The 24,304-nt window shown below is 37.6% G+C and overlaps 1 protein-coding gene across 1 annotated transcript; it reads left to right on the top strand.

Moving 5' to 3' along the window:
* On the top strand, window positions 1-24,304 carry CCNJ (cyclin J). The gene is made up of 6 exons (XM_036737106.1): window positions 1-170; window positions 1,374-1,483; window positions 5,048-5,258; window positions 12,370-12,669; window positions 12,759-12,918; window positions 21,159-24,304. The coding sequence occupies exons 2-6, from the start codon at window positions 1,415-1,417 to the stop codon at window positions 21,571-21,573; spliced, it is 1,155 nt and encodes a 384-aa protein (XP_036593001.1). The 5' UTR covers window positions 1-170; window positions 1,374-1,414; the 3' UTR covers window positions 21,574-24,304.

The raw sequence follows: 24,304 nt of genomic DNA, 5'->3' as shown, positions 1-24,304 counted from the left end.
GTCCGGCATGTGCCCTAGCGCTGGCTTTGTACACACGGTCGCTTCCCCGGCCCTTTAACAATGAGAGGCGAGAGAGACTTGTTCTGGAGCTGAAGCCGAGCCTGGGGCCCGGGGACGCCGTCGCATGATGAGCCGGTTCCTGGCCCGAGCCTTGAGCGCAGGGATTCTGGGTGAGTGACTGGAGGAAGGGGGCGGGCAAGGTGCCGGAGCAGTCGGCGTGAGGGCAGAGGCCCCGGCGGGCGGGCCCTTTGTCCGGCTCGGGCTGCGGGCTGCCGGCTGCCGGCTCCCTACCCGGAGCCGCGCCCAGCCGCTGCTCTCCTGCCGGGGCCGTCAGTCCGTCGGTCCAGTTCTCCCGGAGAGCAGCCGGGGTGGGGGATGGAGGGGCGCGTGAGGGAACGCGCGCGTGCACGTCGTTTGTAGATGGGCCAGGTTGGGTTCCCCGATAGAATGGAAGCCCAGTGAGGGCAGGGGCGATTTCATTCTGGACTTAGGCTCCCCGGCGCCCAGTTCGTGTCCGGCACGTAGCGGAGGACTATAATCCGTGTGCGTTGGCGGCGCTTGTCCGTATAAAATGTAAGCCCCATGAGTACAGGGAAGGCTTCGTCCTGGGCTTTGGCTTCCTGGTACCCGGCACCGGGTCAGGCGCCTGACAGGTGCGAGTGTGCTTCGTATTTATCTTGATGGACAGGTGTCTTCCCCGTAGAACGGAAGCCCAGTGAAGGGAGAAGCAGACCCCCGCCCCTAGTAGCACCTGCCGTCTCGTAGATACCTAGATAGATCAATGTTTGTTTATTGGCTGGGCGGGAGGCAGCCCTAGGGTGGGGTGGGAATGGGAGGGGCGGCCTCTGCCCTTGGTGCGGGTAAGTCCGACCTCATTCTCGGGCTGGAGGGTTTGAGGGTGCCTGAGCTCCCAACCCTAAACCTTCTCCAGCTCCTGGTTCTGGTCATGCTGGCCAAGTCCAGCTCAGCATCCCATCTCCGACTCCTGTGCCTTTGTTCAAGCCCCCTTCCTCGACTCCCCCCCCCCCCAAAAAAACCCCAAACTCTTAAAAGTTCTTGGCTTCTTACGGCTTAATTCCACTACCCTTCTTTAGGAAGCCTTTCCTGATCACTTAGTTGTTAACGATCTCTCCTTCCTCCAGTGACCTCCCACCCTCACCTCCACGGAGTCCTCAGAACCCAATCCCAGTACCTTGCTTATGCTTCATAAACGTTGGGTTGGGTTGGGTTGATCAGGTTTCTAAAGTCTTAAAACTTTGGGGGAATCGGTAATCTTGATTTTTGAGCAAATTTGCAGGGTGGGAGATAAACTGCAACTCAATGTTCCTCTCAGTAAATTGCCCGTGTGTGTGTGTATATATATATGCATATAGACTGAAGCTATTGGATCTGGCTAAGCTTCTCATCCCATCCCATGGAGCTGGAGGGGCAGTGGTGGAAAGGACAGCTGGCTGCTGATATCCATCAAGCGCTAAGATACAAGGTAATCCAGAATGCTTCTCCATCTCCTCAGGTGACCTAAATTAGATAATCTGCCAATCACAAGGAATCTGCCCATGCCGGAGAACCAAGATTCCCAGATCTCAGCTCATTGTAGTCCTAGAACAGGAAAGGGGAAATGGCTGAGTTTACTTAGTTCTCTGGTCAGCTCCTTAATCCATTTCCTGGGCTGTATCTCAAAAATACAAAAACATGTCCATAAGAAAAAAAACCGTTACCAAAAAACAGCAAGACCCTTCTTGCCCTGTTAGTTTCTAGAATGGGTTAAACTGTGAAGAATAATTAAATTAACTTTTGGGGACATGGGCAGGGAAGAGATCCTAATTTCCCTTTGAGTATTAACCAGTTAGTTCCTTTTCACTTTTTTTAGGTATGTACAATTTTGGAGGCTTTAATACATAAAAGAAATTCTTAACTACTTACATTGTTCCTGCTTTGCTCCTTGGAGACTGAATACCATTATAAAGGCAGCCTTAAAGGGTGGAAGGCAGACACTTCATTCAGGTCCTGAGAATTCTGCTAACAATTGAATTCTGAATCCATAGATGTATTGCAGGAAGTATAAAAGTAGATCTGGTATAGTTATTATTATCATCTTTTCAACAATATGTATTTATTGGTGTAGTCAGAGGTAGATTATTTTTTGGTTGTTTTTAAGTATAAACTCCTTATGCCTACCAATGAGCCATCTCTTACTCCCATTTTCTCCATAACTATTAAAGGTTTCTGATCTAAATGCTTTTAAATCCCACTTGGTTTTAGGTCTGGGTCATTACTTAAATGAAAGGAGAAGGGAAAACACTACAGTTGAATCCTCTGTAGAAAGGATCTTGAACTTAGGAAGAAGGTAATTTCCCAGAAGAATGAGCTGACTAAACTGTGTAGCTTAATTTTGATTTAGAATATAGGATCAGCTGTCCTTGGTTTGAAGGTATCAAGTTGCTATATTTATTGATTTATCTCAGCTAAGTAGTGTATTAGCAGATTTAAGATTTGTGAAGGACTGCTTGTTAATTGAAAGTCTTTATCAATCAAGGAATAGAGGTCTTCTAGTAAATATTTTAGTTCTATCAATCCTGTAAGAACTTTGTTGTAATAATACGTATTCTATGCCTCAGGAAAGTTGTGAGTAGAGCTGCTAACTTTTCACTTTAAAACTGACAAGATTTTTATGGAATACTTCTTTTTATGCAAGTTTCATTTTCAGTTTGAACTTTTTCTTCCCTTCAGAATGATATTGCTCCCACTATGTGCAAAACGATGATGAGTGCCAGTGAATGCAAGTTTCCTTATTTCATATAAACTTTGATAGATTTTTCTTGGAGTACAACTCAATCAATATATTTTTTTCCTCACTTGATAGTATTTTATTTTTTCTAGTTACATGTAAAGATAGTTTTCAACATCCGCTTTTATAAGATTTTGACTTCCAAATTTTTCCTCTCTCCCTCCCCACCCCCTTCCCCAAGATATCAAGCAATTTGATATAGATTATACATGTACAATCATATTAAATAATATAAAGATGTTTTTGCAGTTTTCCAATTTTAGTTGCACACATTTGCAGTGTATTGATTTTATTTTTATCTTTGTATCCTGAGCATCTTGCACATAGTAGGTGCTTAAATATTTTTTACACTGAATTGAAGTTAAATTCTTCTGAGCGAGTTCCAAGAAATTGGCTTACTTTATCAAATTTACTTTCCCAGTGAGTGGGCTGTGTGGATATAAATGTCTTAAGATTAAACAGTGTGACAGTTGGGTACTTTTCTGCCTTTTCCTTTTGTTTATTCTCATCCTACTGTCCTAGAAGGATAATGAAGATTTTTTAGGGGCTTCTAAGTAAATAGTTATTTTTAGAGAAACTGAAAAAGGAATATTCCAGCTTTTTGGTGATAAGTTTAAGAAAATTCTTAGTTTGCAAGATTCACCAGCAGCTCCCATGCTTAAGGATGTCACCTGCTTGCACTTTTATCTTCAAATAATTAAGCACTTGAGGAAAATAGAGTTTGGGATTATCTGATAGGGAATTGATAAATGGGATGGAGAGTGCTGATGTGATCAAATGTCACCTGGAACTTGGATTCTGCAGGGAATTAAGAAAGAAGTTTATTACTGAGTAGTAGGAGAGAAGAAGCTTGCAAGCTTTAAGAAATATAGTTTGTTGTATTCCCTTATTTTGAATTGGTCTGAAAATTGTCTGACATAGGTGATGCATTTCCTTTTTTTTTTTTTAGTACACAATCTTAATATGTTTCTGATAGTGTTAAAATCTTTTGTATTATTGTTTTTCCAGACATAATACATGAGTATTGGGTGGTTAACACAAATATTCCTAAAGTAAATGTAACCTCTAGATTTTAGAGAATTAGTAAAAGGTACCTGAAGGCACATACTTAGCATGCTTTTAGGTAAGAATGTCTTACCTGGTAGATGGTGATAGGCATTTGGAGTATATTATATTACTCCTATTACATATATATATATACATATATATATATATATATATGTATATATATATGTTTTATGTGTGTGTATGTATATGTATATATAACTATAGTTGAATCATACATTATAAATGCTTAAACAGTAGGAGTAAGGTCTAGGAACTACAAGTATGTAGGGAAGTGACCTTTGTTCTTGGGAGAATTATTCATGTTTCTCCCTACTCAGTTTCCAGGGAGCCAGATGTTATCAATATGAGTTAAGAAAACTTTGGTCTATGCATCTATTCATCTAATAACAGAGATAAAAAGGGGGAAAAGACCATTAATATGGCCTAGACTTCTAGAAGACATACAGTTGTTATTATTATGTTATAGTGGCCAACTTGTGCTGAAACTGGCTACCATCAACAGACATGTATTCAACACAATGTTGCCATAACCAATGTCATTTTGTGTAATGGTTGTAATATATTATAATCTTGATATAACATCTTTTGACTGGTTGCATGCTTACAATGAAGTTCCTGTGGAACTAATTGCCCCTTAAATATTGTTTTACCCAAACTTTTGTTTTTAAAGAATAGTGACTTCAGATGAGTATGCCTGTAATTCCTTCCTATCTGAAAGTATTTAGTCTCTTCTGGGATTTTTTTCTTATGGAGATTTTATGTTGGGAATCACGAAAAAAATAAGAATCATGTTCATTTAAAAGAAAATCCTCTTAGTGGAATGCAGCCTTTTCATAAAGCATGAAAAAATCTTTATTTGGATAAGATTCCATGAGAAAATTTTCTAAAGCATTCTTCTCATCACTTTGAATTTGAATTGCCTGTACCACCAAGGTACTAATTAGGTCACAGCAGAGGTAGCAAGGGGACACTAAAGAATTAGAAAAGAATAATTTTTTAAATTAAATCTTGTTCTTAGGCAATTCATTAAATGTGTTCTCAGTTTCCTTATATTTTTCAGTCATAAGAAATAACAAAAGTAGTATATCATTTAGTCTTTTAAAAGCAAATTGGTATAAAATATTTGCATTGGCTGACATGGTTCATTATCTGGGTTTTGTTTAATGCTAGATGTTTTTGCTTTTCTTGTAGGAGCTGAAGTTGCCCACCTACAAAGGCCAGTCTCCTCAGCTAAATCTCAGGCGGTATTTTGCAGACCTGATTGCTATTGTGAGCAATCGATTCACTCTTTGCCCTGCAGCACGACATCTCGCTGTCTATTTGCTCGACCTCTTTATGGATCGATATGACATCTCCATTCAGCAGCTGCATTTAGTTGCACTTTCTTGTTTGCTTCTAGCAAGTAAGTATGTACTCTCTGACAAAATTGGAAACAGTTTACTATTGGTGTAAAGACCAACGATTATGTGCTGTCTATTTAAACAGAGAGGACTTAGAAAATATCCCTTCAAATTTGTTTTGTAAGAAGATTAATTTGTCTGAGTATTACAGAATCTTGTTTTGGACCACTATGATCAAGAACCTCGTGTGGTCCCCTTTTAGAGAGGGACCCATGTGCCTACAGTTGTATGTCTGTAGAAAATTTAATATGCAGATGCTCAAGTCTGCCTTTAGCCTCAGCATTGCTTAGTTATGTGGTAGGTAGATGACAGGTGGCGTTATCAGTTTTATGTTACCAATAGATAATACATACTATTGGATATGGGGCTACATCTGTCTTGATGCCTGCCCCTGAGTTGTTTCAGTGCTTGTCAGCACTCACACCAGAAGATAGGTCAGGACAAGGAAAGTTTTAGTTAATTCTGGTTAATTCTTAAATGTGGGTGGTAAAAATAAGTAGGGGTGTGAGCTTTATAGCAACACTGTCATTACTTTTCTGCAGAAAGTCCATTGTTGTCCAGTTTAGGACTTGGGCCTTACTTTCCAGTTACTGTGATTGAATTTTCACTTCTAATAGAGTCTCTGCCACCTTGTTACCTTCTAAATTATGAGACAAAATCTTCCCTGAAACCAGCCTAGGCACTTCTATCTGGCCACCTAGATCCTCCGTTTAGCCCATTTAGAATCTGGTCTTCTTATTCCATGTTTATATTCTTGGTCCTTTTATCGAGTTCCCCTACAATAACCACCTAAGAGCTCCATTTGTGTCTCTTCTGGAGCCCAGCCTTCTCTGCTATTTTCGTCTGGGATACTCATGGAAGCAATAGGTTTCTTCTGGGAGGCCCATACATGAAACTGCCTTCTGTCACTCACTGTCACCTTTAATCTGTTGTTCCCGAGCCTTTATGTCTCCCAGAGGAACCAAAGAAAAAGCTCTCATTTATCTACTAACAGTTAATCTTCAAATAAGTTATAATTACTTAACTTAGACATCTTATGTAAAAGAGATCATCTCAGGTATATGTGTTTGTGGGAAGAGAAGGCAATTTTTCACAAGCCCCAGGGCTGCCCCTAGGTTTTCTGGCAACCTAGGCAGAATTAAAATGATTGTTTTACAGAGATAGACCATTCTTTAAGGTAAACCTTTTTTTGATATCCAGCGCTACTGCTTGTTTTTCTAGGAACTTCAGCTAGCCTGGTAGCTTTGTGGGTTGTTAACCCTTTATTTTACAAATTATTGAATTTGCACTTATCAGGTCACACACATTAAGTATTTGCAGAATAGGATAGTTTTTGTTGTTGTTAGCCTTGTAGAACATCAGCATTTCACTTAGTCAAAAGATCACTTTTCTAAACCTTAAAGTGCTAAGGAAATATGAATTGTTATTGCCGTATTGAAACAGAATTGGTGCTGTCCATGTGCCAAATAATCCCGGTACCCCTCCCTTGGCTGGGGACAGGGCAAGAAATGATGACCTTGGGAGGCCACTGTTTCTCCATCTCTGGCATCTCAATCCCTTGTAGGTGTCTTAGGGTAATAAATGATAGAGGCACCAGCCATTCTGCTCCTAAAATCCTGAATTTTGGCCTATTAGTTAATAAAGAACTCCCCACACCTCATCCCTCTCTCATGCTTTTAGAAAGCATGTGTGAAGTAGAAGCTTCCAGTCTTGGAATGTAGCCTAGGACAGAGATTTGCTTTTTGTATTATGGATTCTCGTGGCAGTCTGAAGTCCATGGACCCATAATCAGTTTTTAAACAAGTAAAATCCATAGAATTAGGAAATGAGTTCAGTTGACGGAAGTTATCAAAATATTTTTCCCATCCAAGTTCAGGGATCTCCTGAACTCTCTATGGATGTTGGGCATCCATGGACCCCACGTTAAGAACTGTTGCCTTAAAAGATGATGTTGAGGCTTGGTGTTCCATCTTCGGCTCTCCCCTGAGTCTGCAAAAGGCAATCTAAGACATAACATGGTGGGTTGCTGAAGTACAGCATCAGCTGGAGGAGTAATCTGGCTAGGTATAGTTGGTCATAGACTGTGCCAGCCGGAAGATGGTTACCTTCCTTTGTGCGTCAATTCAAAAAGCCTTTCCTAATCCTCTTATTGTTAGTGCTTGCTCCCTGCTCAAATCAGTCCCTATTTACTAATCTATTTATGTAATCTGTTAGGTCCTTGAGAGAATTTTTTGTCTCATCTTGTGTTCTCTATACCTGGCATGTAGATACTTAATAAATGCTTATTATATATGATTTCTCTTTCCAGTTGGACAGCCACATAGCATTTGCCTAGCATTTAATCCTTGTGGGTTCTGATCCATTCTAGGATAGTTCTAGGTAATTCTAGATTCAGTCACATTCCTTTTGACTTATGATAGACCATAGCCAAATGGTTGTTTAGTCTTAGCATGGACTGGGTCTCCTGGGTTAACAAGTAGGCCCCAGTGTAGATAAAATGATTTACCATATATAACTTTCTCTGTGGTGGCAGGCGTTTGAGTTTTGCAGAAAAGTGAAATAGTTTTGGTTTTTGGCCAAAACATTTAATGATTAGCTCTTTTCTTTCTTTTTTCTCATTTGCCCCCAGAGTTACTTCAGTTCATATTAATATACCATTTTAGTGTTCCCTCAGAGTCTAGGTAAACTCAGAAATCAAGAAAGGCCTTTTGAAGGATATAGTTGTATAGGTGCCCCCATCTGCATGGCTCTGTTCTGTTAGGTTTTATGATTAGAGAAGTAGTAAATCGCTCTTCAAAACCCATTAACTTGCAAAGTATTACCTTCTTTTTTATACTTAACATTGTTATTCAGTGACATTACACCTGATATGTGACCTCAAGGAAACACAACGCTTCTTCTTGGCCCACAGTTTTGATTTTTTTGCACATGTACTTTTTTTAACTAGTTGGAGTCCTAACGTGCTTAGGTAGCTGTGATATATCACCAGCTCTAAATGAAAAAAAGTTCTCCAAAATTTTCATCTGAAGCAAAGCAAAAATCCCAAATGCGCTTACTTAGAGATATACTGCCTTTCTAAAGTCAATAAAATATGAAATGTTCTCTAATTTAGTAACTACTGGGTAAATACAAAGTTCTTATAAATGCTTATTAATGCAGGTTTCATAACAAGCCCCTGCCTACTCAGGTAATAGTCTTACACGCAAAGTAGAGTTGCTATGCTTTGATCTGCAAGTCCAGATGTGGGATTGGAAAGATCAGCTCTCTAGCTTCTATTCTCAGTGATACCCAGCTTTTGTGACCTTGGGTGAAGCACCTCCCTTCTTTGCTTCATCTGTAAAATTAGTAACCTTGTCATTTGTTTAGGTGGTCGAAATTTCAGTGAGGTAGTATAAAGCATTCTTGTTCTTTGAATTAAGCAATGGAGTACCAGAATTTCAGTTGACGAATTAAGCAATGGAGTACCAGAATTTCAGTTGACACTGTCTGGTAATAATGAATCTTCTAAACAACTTCAAACACAAACCTCTCATTAATTAATGTGTACAACTGTCCTTTGAAGTACAGGGTAAGTATTATTGCCACTTTGTAATTGGCAAGGCAAAGTTTTGGTTTGCATTTCTAATTCATTACTCATTCTGAAGAATTTCATTTTGTTAGTGTCAGACCAATAAAGTAATCTCCTATGTCTTCACATTATATTTTTTTTTTCAGTATTTAGCAAGTCCTTGACTTGTTCTTCATAGTGTTCTCACATCATTCTCATTTCTCTTCCCAATTTTTCCTCTACTTTTGTAACTTTCTTTTCCAAATCCTTTTGGAGCTCTTCTGTGGCCTGAGACCAGTTCATGTTTTTCTTGGAGGCTTTTGATGTAGGCTCTTTGACTTTGTTGACTTCTTCTGGCTGTATGTTTTGGTTTTCTTTGTCACCAAAGAAAGATTCCAAAGTCTGAGACTGAATTTTTATCAGGGTATGACTGCTTGTAGAGTAAAGAGTACTTTGTTCCAAGCTTGAGGGGATGCGCTGTTGTTTTCAAAGCTATTTCTATACAGCCAACTCTGCCACACCAGCACTCCTGCTTCCCCGAGAACAGCCAACCTGGACCTGATGCAAATCTTAGGCAAGCTCTGCACTCCTGCTCTGATCCCAAGCTCTGCACTCCTGCTCTGATCTGCCACTTAATTCCTCCCACCAGGTGGGCCTGGGGCCAGAAGCAACTGCAGCTGTAGTTCTGTATCTGCACCTCCTCCACTGCTCTGGGGTGGTGGCCAAACAGCAAACTCCTTCTTTCACTCTGTCCCCCACAGCTTTTCCCACTAACCTTCTCTGTTGTCTTTGGTGTTTGTGGGTTGAGAAGTCTAGTAACTGCCACAGTTCACTGATTCAGGACGCTAGGGCCTCTCCTGCCCAGCTCCCGGTCCAGTTGGTCCTGCTGCTGCCCACTCTGGACTCCCCTCCTCTCTGCTCCCAGCTCTGTTTGCGATAGACCTCACCCAGTGACCATCCAGGCTGTCCTGGGCTGGAGCCCTGCTTCCCTCTGCAACTTCATGGGTTCTGCAGTTCTAGAGTTTGTCAGAGCCATTTTTTGTAGGTTTTTGGAGGGACCTGGGGGGGAGCTCATGCAAGTCCCTGCTTTCCAGCCGCCATCTTGGCTCCACCCCTGTATCTTCACATTATAATAATTTGAATAATTATCTTATAGGTAAAGACTATTTTAGAGCAGCTTCCTGGACAGAAATAGATGTTGATAGTTTGAAGCTTAGAAAATTTAAGCAGGCTAATTTGACTAATTATTTATAAACTATGTCCGAAAATTCTGAATTACAGACAAATTTCCTACCGGCAGCAATACATACGAATTTTGTCAAAAACAAGTCCATGACTTGTTGATGCAGTGAGGTTTCACCAGCTAACTTGTTAGTGGGGAAGTGAAGTGATGGAGGGGAAAATGTTAGTAAATGTGCATGGTGTATGCTTCTGTGACAGCCATGGAGGGGCTACTGAAGCTAGTATTGTTACACTGTTATTTTTTACATGGACATAAAGTCACATGAAGATACTTCATCAAGAGATAAGAGAGCTGGTTCAGTGAAACAGGAGCATGAGTTCCTTTTCTACCACTTACAAGTTAGGCTCAACTGAGCAAGTTAGGCTCAGTTGCCTGACCCTAAAATAGGGATGATGATCTTACTGGGTTGTAAGCACATTGGACCAGATGAGTTCTTGAAGTTGTTCCCCAAATTTTATGTTCATATAAAGATAATGCCTGAGTGATTGAACATTGATGTAGAAGATGTAACTATCTCCTAGAGAAGAGTGATTGCTAAATGATGAGGACTTAGGAGAAAGAATCAGGTTAATGTTAATCTTTGCGTGTGGATCTAAACAATTTTTTTCTCAAGAAGAAGTTAGGACCCCGAGACTTCATTGGTTCTGTGAAATTGTCGTTTCTGTCTTTTGAATCTTATTTTAATTTACCTACTAAAGGACCGAGAGAGTGATTTTTGGTGTAGTAGAAAGAATATGGAAGCTAGAGGTCAGAAAATCTGGATCTGAGTCCTGATTCCACTTTTTTTTTTTTTAAATGTAAAAACAGTTTTACTTCACAAGACCAATTTTCTTGGCTTCTGTTTCATATATCAATAATCTCCACATTTTGACTATAAAAACTTCTGCTTCTTCATCTAGTACCATGGCAACATCATCTAATATACTTTGTGGTGAACTGTGAGCCATAACCTTAGAACAAACAAAATCAACTAACGTGGCTTCTTCTTCACCTATATATTCTATGATTTTCTTATTAATCCATGGTCTAATTCGACGTTCCATTAATGTAGAATCTACAATAGACCAATCGAGGGGATATGCAAAGAGCTCAGGTTTAGCCGTCGGGATTTTCTCAATGAGACTTTTGATATGTTTGCGCTTTTCTTCTGTGTTAACAGTGCCTTTGGTGGAACTTTTATCATCTTCACCATAATCTAAAGGAACCAGTTTCCTTTTCCGGGGCACATCATCACTGTCTTCATCCTCAAATTTGTTGAAGACGCTATCCACAGGGAGCTTCTTTCTCTTTACAGCATTAGGTTGGCCAGGACTATTAGAAGCACCCAGTTTAAGACTTAATCCTATTTTTGGCCTATGTTCCTCAGGCTGCTGTTGATCAGGAGAGTTTTCATGGGGGATGATAATGCCACAGGGAGACTCATCCCCAGGAGTATTGGGAGTTGCCCCTTTTAATGAGGTATAGATAACGTTAGCCATATACCTTTAGCCAGGGGTTCTTAATCTAGGGATTTGTGGTTTGGTTTCAAAGGGTCTCTTGCCTTTTTTTTTTTTAATTTGATAATTATAATGGGTTTCCTTCCTCAGGGTGCATAGGCTTCACTAGATTGCCAAAGAATCCCATGATCCCCACAAAAGTTAAGAACCCTTGTTTTAGGAAAATCACTTTGACATCTCTGGGTCTGTTTTTTAATCTCTGAAAGGAGGGGGTTGGACAGAATAGTGCCTGAATTCCCTTCTACTTCAGATATTCTGTATCTCTATTTTTTTTCAGAGTGGGGAGAGGGAGCAGAATTCAGTGTCTTCAAGATCTATTTAAATAGTTGTGATGATGTACAAGATTGTGAATCTATTTCCAATGATTGTTTCCATTTTTAAAAATTGAAGTACTTTCAAAGTTTAGATAAAAGCATAGAATGACATCCTACCTTGGGGAGAAAGAAGTAGAAAAGGGTGAGTTTTTTTTTCTTTAAAAAAGGCTTTAAGAGGTTCATTAATCTGTTATTTTGGACCTTAAACTGAGCTGGTAAGATAATTTGTTTTTCTTTGACATGGCTAGCTCTGTTTTCATCATGCATTAGAATATACATCCAAATATTTATTACATTCCATAGTTTTGAATTCCTGGAGGAAAATGATTAATTATATAAATTAATCTGTAGAACCAGTAAGGGGGAAAAAAGATAATTCCGTGTTTTATATGCTTTAGGAGGAAGGACTGGTTTTTTTAGTGTCACACTTTGATGGCAGATGAATAATATTTCATTGACTGGCAGAAATTTCCTACTGCTTAATCATTTCCTTTTGTGTTTTTGTTCTCCAAGGTAAATTTGAAGAAAAAGAAGATAGTGTGCCCAAACTAGAGCAGCTGAACAGCCTTGGCTGTATGACTAACATGAATCTAGTATTAACAAAGCAAAATTTACTACACATGGAGCTATTGCTGTTAGAAACGTTTCAGTGGAACCTCTGCCTTCCAACAGCTGCCCATTTTATTGAGTATTATCTTTCTGAAGCAGTCCATGAAACGGATCTGCATGATGGCTGGCCAATGGTTTGTCTGGAAAAAACCAAGTTGTACATGGCGAAGTATGCTGATTATTTTTTGGAAGTGTCACTGCAAGGTATGCTTCTGTTTCTAGTAAAGAAAGACTTGTTTGTTGATCAGTGTCTGTTTTCTGTTAACTTAAATTTATTCTTGATGTCTTCACAGATTATGCCTTTCTAAATTATGCACCTTCTCTAGTAGCCGCTGCTTGTGTGGCTTCGTCGAGAATTATTCTTCGTCTTTCCCCAACATGGCCTACTAGACTACATCGCCTGACTGCCTACTCTTGGGATTTCCTGGTGCAGTGCATTGAACGATTATTGATGTAAGCCTCTCATTTGTATTTACAGTTATATTTGTAATTCCTTGATTTAGATAGTATTTTAAATCACAGCATTTTCTAATATTTTTCCTAATGTACAAGTTGCTTTAGAAGCTGCCAGTTCAAGTTATGTGTTACAAGTGGATTTTCATGAAGGGCTTTGGAAAAACCTTGCCCCTGGCAGCCAGCTAGGTTCTATGAGCATATTGTTAAGGACATAAAATTGCAAGAGAGGGATCCAGGCCTAACAGCAGTCAAAGACCCAAATAATAGTCTTGTTAGATGATCTGAATAATAGGTGGGTGACAGATAGGAAGCAGACTTTGCATCCTTGTTTTCTTCCATATCTCTGACCTGCATTGGGGAGATTTTGTTTCTCTCTTGTGCCCCAAGATATTTTTGGGGGGCTTCCGTGCCACAACCACAGTGGATTCCTAGGGATTTTCTGGAAAATTTTACAGTAGCTTCCAGTAGTTACATGCCTGTATGTGATGGCAGTCTGACATTCCCCAGGGTTAAGACATAGGGGAAACGGCTAATGAAAGGCAACATGGAGAGGAATTCTCCTTTTTGGACCAAAACTGGGGAATCAGGTCAGTTATGAAACTGCTCTAAACCTTATCACTTATGTAACAGTACAATGACTTCGATATGAGCAGTGATTAAAAGTGTAAGGTACTGGAGTTAGAAGTGACCTTAGAGGCCCCGTAAGTTCCCCACCCCTGATTAGTCCAACATCTTGTTCAAGTGGATGAATCCTTTTTACAACATCCCCTATAAATGAACATGTGTGGTGACAAAATTTAGTCTATTCTGTTTTGGACTAATGCAATTATAAGGACATTTTTGCTTTAATGCACTATTTGCCTCCCTGTAATTTTTAACTTTTGTCAAGTTCTGTCCTCAGGAGACAAGCCGACTGTGTCCTAATCATTCTTTCTTATGACATCTCTGCAAATTTTATAAGACTTCATTCAGGTCTCTCCTGAGTCCTCTGCAGCCTAAATGTACCCATATTGTTAAGCTGGTCCTCATTTGGCATGATATTTGAGTCTTAACTCTATTATGTTCCCTTTATGGACACTTTCTGATTCGTCAATTTTTTTTTAAAGGTGGCACCCAAGATTAAACAATGTATTCCAGATATGGTCTGAATAGGGAAGAGCACAGTGGGAATACCAGCTATCTTGTTAGGGGTATTATACTTTTGTCTAGAGCTTTTGACTGTCAAGTCACTGTTAACTCATTGAGTTTGTAGTTCACTAACATCCCCATGTCTTTGAACATGAACTGTTATTTAACTATATCCATTGTACTTGTGTGGTTAATTTACTCGTTAACCCAAATAGATTGGCTCTTTCTGTACAGGCTACTGGCTTGTTAAGACAAAGATAAAAAATAATAAAAAGCTAGGTGAAAAAAATGAAAGTGAGAAGGGTATGCTGTACAATTAAAATAACCCAATTGTGACCTATTTAAACAAGTTTTTATGATGAAAAATGGAATATAGATGGACAAATACATAGACACAGACTGTAAGCACTCATACAGAAATCTAACCAATGTATATCAAATATTTCATTAATTTGCCAAGCTGAAAGAGATTACAACTGAGCATAACACTAGTTTAGAACATAAACTTGTTAGTAAACTCTTACAGAGAAAGATGTTGAAACTTAGATTTTGATATCACAGTTTCTAGTGTGTTTTTAGAAGAGAGAGAAATGGTATTAGAGAACAAAGGTTGGAAAACCAGTCAGCTTAGATTGACCTTATAGAGAGTCGATATTTACTGGAGATGATAAAATTGTGAAGCCATTGAAAGATTGATTTGCAAGACTTTCAAAGGCGGGAGAGGTGAAAGCTTACCTTACCACCACGAAAAGGCAATCAAGAGCATCACCTGCTACTGAACTAATATACTTTGAAATCTATATAAATACGTCTAGACCATAGATGTATTTGCAGCTTATTTTGGCATATGGTGTGAGATATTGGTCTAAATTTAATTTTTGCCAAGCTGCTTTCCAGTTTTCCCCAGTAGCTTTCATTGAATAGTAAGTCCTTTAATAGGGTTCTTTGATTTATCAAATATTATCACCTTCTGGATCTTATGTTCCTGATTTGTTCCATTGATCGTCTTTACTATTTTGTGAACCACTACAAAATAGTTTTGATGATTACTACTTTGTAGTACGTTTTCAGATAGGGTGATGCTAGATTCCCTTTCTTCCCATCCCCTTCCCCACAGCCCTGTTATTAACTCTTGTTCCTGGAAGATGAATTTTATTGTTTTTTTTCTAACTTGATGTCAAGTAATCCTTTGGTAGTTTCCTAAGTATGGAACTGAATACTAAATTAAAAATATAAATTAATATGGGTAGAATTGTCATTTTTATTACATTGCAGCCCATCCAATGAGCAATGAATATTTCTCCAGTTATTTAGGTCTCTGTTTCTAGAAAGAGTATTTTCTAATTGTATTTGATCTTACTTGATAGATTTCTCAATATGTTGTATATTCCGCAGTTATTTTGAATAGAATTTCTTTATTTCTTCCTGTTGGACTTTGTTGGTAATATACAGCAAAGATGATGACTTTTGTGATTTTTGTTATATCCTGCTACTTTACTGAAGTTGTTTCAATTAATTTTTAGTTTAGTCTCTGGGATTCTCGACATGAACTATCATATCATCGTAAAAAGTGATATTGCATTTCATCTTTGCCTGTTCTTTTTCCCTCAATTTCTTTTTCTTTTTGGGTTACTTAGCATTTCTAGTACTATGCCAAATAATAGCAGTGACAGTGGTCATCCTTGATTGACCCCTGATCCTAATTGAAAGACTTCTAGATCTTTTCCATTATCTATCTGAGGTCTTGGTTTTAGAAGGAAATGTTCATTTATTTCTATGCTTTCTAGTGTTTGGGGTGTGTGTGTGTGTGTGTGTGTGTGTGTTTTAAATATATAAAAGGATGTTTTCTATTCTCAAAGGTTGGGGTTTTTTTACATCTATTATAATTATGTGATTTTTTTTAAAAAAAATTCTTTTGTCATCAGTATGGTCTTACTATGTTTATAGTTTTCTTACATAATTGAAGCAGCTCTGTATTCCTAGTATAATTCCAACCTGGTCATAGTGTAGAATCTTTTTAATATATTGCTATAACACTTGGCTAATATTTCATTTAGTATTTTTGTGTCGGTATTCATTGGGGATATTGGTTTCTAGTTTTCTTTCTCCTCTTTGTCTCTCCCTGGTTTAGGTAGCAAGACCATATTTGTATCAGAAGGCATTTGGTAGGATCCCAACTTTCCCTGTTTTTTTCCAATAGCTTATATTAAATTGTAGTTAATTGTTCTTATAGTATTTGATAGAATTCACTTTTAAATACGTCTAGTTCTGTCTCTCTTCACCACCACCCCTCCCTCCCAGTACTAAACTTATAGATTGTTCCCTTTGTGTTTTTGGGGGGAAGTTGTTTTGTTCCAATCCTTTATTTCTCCTCTTAAGCTGAGGATTTTATATTTTATAAACATTCAGTTCATCAAAGTTATCAGTTTTGTTGGTATATTGGGCATAATAATTTCTGATAGTTTCTTTTGTTCCCTCTTTTGTTGTGAATTATTTACATTTTTGAAACTAGTCTTTAAAAAAAGCTTCTAGTTTTATTTATGGAGTCAGTTTGTTTATTTTTTTCTTTCCATTTGATTCATCTCTTTTTTATTTAGTTGGAGTTTTTGAATTTGTTGAGTTTTTTTTTTTAGTTAGAATACCAATTTATCTCTTTTGTTGATGAAAGTGTTTAGATATAAATTTTTCTCTCCATTTCATGTCTCAAAGTTTTGACATGTTTCTCTTTATTGTAATTTTCTTTGACATTGTTTCTGTGATTTATTTTTGGACCCACCAGTCCTTAAAGATTAAACTTCTTATTATTCCATTTAAGATTGAATCCTTTCTTCAAGGTTCTTTATTATAATTTTTGTGGTCTTTGTGGTCAGTAAAGGGTATGTTTACTATTTTTGCTTTTTGACATTTGTTAAATGAAGTTTTTATGCTCTAGAATATGGTCACTTTTTCATAAAGGTACCATGTACAACTGAGGGGTGTGGAGTATGTGTGTGTATGTGTATAGATCTCTGTCTCTACATGTGTATATATACACACGTACATATATATGGACATGTTTGTATGTATGCACATGTCTATATATATTTCAGTAATCATCAGATAGTCAAGTCCTTTACTTCTTTCTTGTTCATCTTTTTGTTAGATTTATCTAGGTCTAATAGGGATAGTATTGAGGTCCTCAGCTATTATAACTTTACTATTCCTTCTTGAAACTGATTTAATTTTTTCTTTTAAGTATTTTGATGTGCCATTTAGTGACTGTATGTTAACTATTGATAAAATTTCATTGTCTGTGATGCCTTTAAGGATAATATAGTTTTCCTTTTTATCTCATTTGACCGTGTCTTTTTTTTAATTGTTGCCTTGTCTAAGATCATGATTGCTACTCTTGCTTTCTTGAGTTCATGTCAAGCATAATAGTCTTCTACCCCATCATTCTACGTGAATCTTTGTTTCAAGTTTCTTTTTTGTAAATGATGTATTATTGAATTCTTCTTTTCTGGTTTAATTCTGTCTTCTGTTATGGGTCAGTTCATCCCATTCATCTTCACGGTTGTAATTGTTAATTGCATATTTTTTCATCATATTCTCTTATGTTTTTCCTCCTTTGCCCCAATCCCATCGTCTTTACAAAGAAGACAATAAAAGAAGAGAATGATTAACTAGTGATATATAATAGAATCAGTCCGCTTCCATTCTATTGCTCCTCCTCTCTTCCCCTAAACCAAACTCTGACCACTGATTTTTTTACACCTCCTTAAAATATTCCCTTGGAAGTTGAAATTTGAGTTGTGACTATTTCTTCCCTGATTCCACCCTCTCTGATTGCTTGTTGAGTTTATTGTATCACTCACTTCACCACAATCTGTGTGTTGTGTTCTTCTATTCAATTCAGATAAGAATGTGGTTCGTGTGTTTCCTTTTAGTCCCATTTCTTAGCTCATGATTATATTTTCTTCTTTTTATGTACCCCAGTTATGAGAAATCATAAATTCCATTCCTCTTTTCCTCCTTTCTTTATCAGTACATTCCTTTTTCCTTCCCTTGTCTCTCTTTTCTTAAAGCTATTAAAACAGAATAAGTGAGAGCGGATGTTTTTCTCATATTTCTCACTTGGGGCCAAGTTTGGTCAGTAAATTTACACAAAATTGAGTTACATTTTCTTTTTTTCCCCATTTAACACTGCTGTCATTGTTTGTCATTTTCTTAGTTCTTCTTCAATTTACATCAGTTCGTAGATGTCTTTCCATGCTTCTCTGAATTCACCATAGTCTTTGTTTCTTACAGCATAGTAGTACTCCTTTTCCTTCATGCCCTACAACTTGTTTGGCCTTTCTGTAGTTGATGGGCATGTACTTGGTTTCTTGTTTTTTGGTTCTACAAAAAGTGCAGTCATAAATATTTTGGTGTCTCTGGGTGTCCTTTCTTTTTGTCACTGACCTGTTTGGGTTATAAAGTATGCCTAACGGTGAAATCTCTGGGTCAAAGGGTATGGATAGTTAACCACTTTCTTTGCATGCTGTGATTCCAAATTTCTTTCCAGAATTGCTGGACCATTTCACAGCACCACCAGTGAAATACTATACCTCTCTTTCCACAACCCCAGATTGGCAGCCTTAATAGACCTGAAGTCCAAATAAGTCGAGTATGATATGACAAAACTAGACCTGAATCTGTAGCCAGTGTTCTTTCCCCCTGTACCTCTCTACTGTGACCCAGTCTTCATTTCTTCATCTTGGCCACAAGGATGTTAGGAGAGACTTTGTCTAATACCTTGCTGAAATCCATGTGTATACTTTGTCCACGGCATTCCCCTACTCTACAAGTCTGGTGACTTAGGCCAGGTCTTACTGATCACTGCTTCTTTTTCTAGATATCCAGAAGAAAATCTGTTATAGACATTTACTAGAGGGGATACCAAAGTCTGTAGTCTTCCAAATCAATCTGCATAGCCTTTTAAAAAATTGGGACACCATTGATCTTCAGCATAGCACCTTTGTAGTTATGTCAGTATCTCAGGTAGCCATTTAGCAATCACGTCTGCAAGTTCTTTCAGGGCAGTAGGTTGTGCTCTACTGCAATCAGGTCAGGTCATTTGAACAGGTTAACGGCTAGCAGGTATTCTCTTACTATCAGCTCATTTATCTTCACCACTGCTGTTCTATCCTTTTCCATCTGAAGATTGTTCCCCTTGATAGCGAAGGTAGAAGGAAAGTAGTTTGGTAATTCTGCTGCTTTTCTGTCACTCATCAAGCTACCACCTACATGAAGTGACTCAACCTAATGTATATTATTTTTTCCTTAAGCCCTTTAGAAGATATGCAAATGTTTGTATTGGACATAGCCTTTGGATGTTGTGGTCTTTAGCCTTTCTGACTTAAAAATCATAATGTGCTAACTTACATTTAGGTATTTTCCTTACAACAAATCTGTGAAATGGAAAATGTTAGCATTGTCTTCATTTTATAGACAAGAAAGTCATCGTAGCAGAGCAGATAGAGACCTGGCCTCAGAATCAGGAAGCCCTGAGTTCAAGTCCTACCTCTGATACATCCTGTTTCTGTGATGCTAGCCAAGTTACTTAACCTCTAAGGGTCCCAGGAAACTCTTTAATCTGATGCTAGAACTTAGGGGAAGGTAGGTGGCACAGTGGTCCTGGAGTCAGAAAGTCCGGAGTTCAAATCCAGCCTCAGATGCTTGCTAGCCGTGTTGCCCTGGTCAAGTCGCTTCATATCTTTTTGCCTTGGTTTCCTCACCTGTAAAACCTACTTCCCAGAGTGGTTGTGAAGATCAAATGAAATAGTAATTCTAAAGCACGTAACATAGTGTCTGTCATACAGTAAACCCCATGTAAATGTTAGCTGTTGTTACCATAAATTGCAAAAAAAGATGCAGACCTGCATTCTTAGAAGCCCTTTTCTTATTTGGGAGTTCCCTATACCAGTGAAATCACAGGGTCCAGTGCTTCCTTTCTCTCCCTTTATAGACAAGGAAACCAAATTATAGTATAAATTACTTCAGTGTGGCAACATAGTATGTGGGATTTGGACCCAAATTTTCTGATTGTTTCCATTGTACCACACTGGCTTCCTGTTATTCTTTCTTTAAAAAACAAAACAAAACAAAACTGGGGCAGCTAGGTGGCGCAGTGAGTGGAGACTGGCCCTGGAGTCAGGAGGATCTGACTTAGATTTTTATTAATATCTTTTGTTTCAGTTTCGCAGTATTCAATTTTGATTATTTTGTGGTTCTTTCCACTTGCATTATTGTAGTCATTGTGCATTTTGTTATCCTATTTCCTATTTCACATCAGTTCATAGAAGACTTTCCTTGTTTCTCTGTTTTCATGCATTATTGGTGAAGCTACAAGAAAACATGCCCATTCTGGAAAGCAGTTTGGAATTTTGGCAATAAAATGACTGAAACGTCCATGTCCTTCATTGACAGAAATGCTCCATGTATGCCAGAATGTTTACATCAGCATTTTTTGTTGCAGCAAAGACCTTAAAATAGATGCTTATTGATTGCAGAATAACTAAACAAATGTTACAAGAATGTAAAGGAAATTCCACTGTTTCTCTATTGTGTTTATAATCCTTTGGCACATTACTTGTATTCATGACTGGTTCTGGACCTGTTTTTTGTACATTTATAAAAATCGGAATTCATCAAAGAGCTCCTGTAGTACAGCTGTGTTGTTCTCTGTAGATGTCTTTTCCTTTACTTTCTCATTGGAGTAACCCATTCTTCAGTGTCTTTAGTTCCTCTTAAACTGACTTCGTTTTATAGTGTCAAGCTGTAAGATCATGGGGATCTTCTTCCTCTGAATTTTTTAAATTTTGTTTTCCCTATTCTAGGAAAAATCTAAGTCTAATATTAAATCTAAATCTACTTTTAGACTACATGCTACATTCTCCTCTCTTGGCTGTCACAAACTCTAAGATAACAATCATTTTCTGGAGAGAACACTGGTGTTATCAGTTCTTCAAGGTCACGTATTGCTATAATGAGTCTTTTGCCAAATTTACCTTTTTTAAAGCTTTTGAGGATTATTGTAAGATTATACCAATTATGTAAAATAATGAATTCACTGTCTCTTTGTATTTTAGTGCCCATGATAATGATGTAAAAGAAGCAAACAAGCAGAAAGGACAACCTGGCCCCCAGCAAGGTCAGCTGAATGTGTTTCATCCTACATCCCAAACTACACGACCAGTCCACATTCAGCAGCCTCAATATCTCCATCAAGCACATCCGACCTCACTGCAGTATCGTCATCCAGTGTCAGAGCAACAAAACTGTCCACAGATAGTATCTACCAGCACTCACACCTCTACCTACGCATTACAGACTTGTCCTACTAGCTTACAAACCAGCGTTCCGGGCCTTGGGCACATGCAGACTGGTGTTGGTATGTCCTTGGCAATACCAGTAGAGGTTAAGCCATGTCTTAGTGTTTCTTACAACAGGAGTTATCAAATAAATGAACATTATCCTTGCATCACTCCATGCTTTGAGAGGTGATGATTTGTCAAAGTAAGTGTTGATCCAGACTTTGCTCTCACATAACTTCTAAGAATATAAATTAAAGAGAAAGGGCTCTATTCAGAAGGAAAGTGGAACATGAATGCTAACAAGATTTCAAACACTGAACCCACTAAAATTGAATTTAAAATATCCTCATTGCATCATGTACACATGGGAAAACTGAACTAATAATGATGTATGTGTCAAATCTGTTGCATATTATTTCCACAAGAATCTCTGTATAGCAAAAATTTCCAAACCCCAGGTGAAGGTCCAATTATTTCAAGTATTATTCATTACCAAAAAGAAAGAAAAATAATTTGGACAGTTCCTACTTCATTGTAATGGGGTTTGTCTTATGATGAACTTTATGCTGACATTTATCTCAAGGAAAACCACTTTTCTGTGGACTTGCCAAACAGTTTTTGTGTGAAGGAAACTTGCAGTATTACTTTTTGAAGAGGTCATTTTTTGTATATTCTGATGTCTTTGAATAATATACTTGATTTATAGATTAACTTTGACTACATTCAAATTCATTGAGTGGTGTGCTGCAGTATCAGTCCGTGCTGTGGAGTAATACTAAATTCATTAGTAGAAATTATCCTACATCACTTCCTTTTGCAAACAGTATGTGTATTTGGATATACAGATTATGGGCAAAATTTATCTCAGTTTACAAAATAATGGTTTTTAACATACATACATATTTGCCTGAAATTTAGATGAAAACACATACAAACTCAGGGAATTTGCACTACTTGGAAACACTTAACTGTAATGCAGCATGCTTTTGAGACATTGAGAGTGTTGACAGGGGAATTTATAAATGTTAATAAATTGTAATTAGGCCAAAATACTTCCATGTGCTTTCATATGAGAATATAGGATCCTAGCACAGGCCCGATAAAGTGGTTGTACCTGTGGTTCATTTTTATATGTCTTTGTGTAGATTTTGTATTTCTTACTGCAATCCGTGACTTATCCCCAATTTGATAGTTCAATTTTCTTTTGTTTTTTTAAAAGGTAGCACAGTTATAAAATGCAGAGACTAAAAAAGAAAAAAGTATTTGTAAGGAATGGTTCTCAGGTTGTGCCAGGATGGCACTTTCTGTTTCACAAGAGACATAGATTTATAACCAACTTTTGGGTCCAATGAATAAATGTTATTTAAGGGCGCTTATACAAAATTGCTTTAATGGCAGCTGGTTTGTACAGAACCAGGACTGGCTTATTCTCTGAAATTCCACTGCCTTGTTAATCAGTGGATTTGGTAGTAATCATGACCACAAGAGCAATTTGGAGGATGGGGAGTTGTTGGGAATGGGGGGAGTAGTAAATTAAAAGGGGCGGAAATAAATATATTACAGTAACTATGCGGTTAGCTATACATTATGTTCTTTGTGGTAGCAGAGGGGGGTGTGGTGAAGGGAGTCTTCCTGGCTTAAAAATGAGTAAGTTCTTTAAGTAAATTTTTTTTAAGTAGCACTTCAATAGAAAGGAATTCACATGGCTGATATTTGACTGCCATCTTATGCTACAGTCAAATGTCAACATTATTTCCAAGATATGGGTATGCAGCAGGAGTCAAAGTAGTTGTGGTATTACTCTTGATAGAGAAGGGACTCAACACAGGAAGGGAAACTGTCCCAGGAAAACTTCAATACTTGATGCAGGTGGTAGTTCAACATATGTGAATAATAGTGTTTGTAAGACAATTTCCTTTTTTTCTTAAAAGAATAAATTATGCTTAACATGCTTCAGTCATCCAATAGTACTTAAGTTTAGTAGCAATTAACACCAAGGTAAGACTTAATACACTCAATATGGAAGTCTTGCTTTCTTAAAGTGCCATTTTAAAAATTAACTTTCCCCTAAAATTGCTTATCTGTATTTCCTTATTTGTAAGTTTCTTGCCTTGACAAAACTTGAATTACTTGGGGGAAGTTGACACAAAAGGAAACTTTCTGTCATATTCACATTTCACAGTACTGCAACCTTAAGTCAAGCTTTCAGTATTTTAACTACCTCGATATGTGATGAATGTAAAGTATTGGGATTGAGATCCCAAATTGAAACAACAGCTGGTGCCTATGGTAACTTAATGTCTCATCAAATGCTTTTATTGGTTTAAATGTCATTCTTGTTGCAGAAGAGTACTTTTTAAAAAAAAAATCAATAATTTCCAGTCTGTTCAAACAGCCAATCAACAAAGGATTGATTTTAGGGAAGGGATTAAATAATTGGTTATTATTGCTGCATACCCCTTTTTATTTGGCTATTTTAAACCTTCAGGTTTCGGTTTAAAAGCAATTCATTATTGCTCTCTGTGGTTTTGTTTTGTTTAACTTATTGCTTAGTCTGAGTTTCTCTGAGTACAAGACCATCAAAAACATGTACTGTGAACAGATTAATTTTATATAAGAGGGCTTTACCAAAGTCCAGTGAATACACTACTAAAGGTCAGACTGCAAACCAAAATGTATGTGTTATGGCATTAATTCTAAATAGTGCTTATAATGCAAAAGTCCACAACAATGGAATCTAGATGAGTGCTATGCACTTGGAATTTTAAAATAAAACTAGTTTTGAGTACTATGGGTTTGGTGTTTGTTTAAATATGAGCTCTTGATATATATTTGTCATTTCATTTAACCATGTTCAACTATAAGTCGGATTTGTTTACTTAGTTATATTCACAAATAATAAAAAGAAATCAGCCCAGAAA

Source organism: Trichosurus vulpecula, chromosome 8 (assembly GCF_011100635.1).
Source record: "Trichosurus vulpecula isolate mTriVul1 chromosome 8, mTriVul1.pri, whole genome shotgun sequence".
In the NCBI taxonomy this organism is placed as follows: Eukaryota; Metazoa; Chordata; class Mammalia; order Diprotodontia; family Phalangeridae; genus Trichosurus; species Trichosurus vulpecula.
Note: the sequence above shows the minus strand (reverse complement) of the source record. Positions and strands in the feature narration are given on the sequence as shown.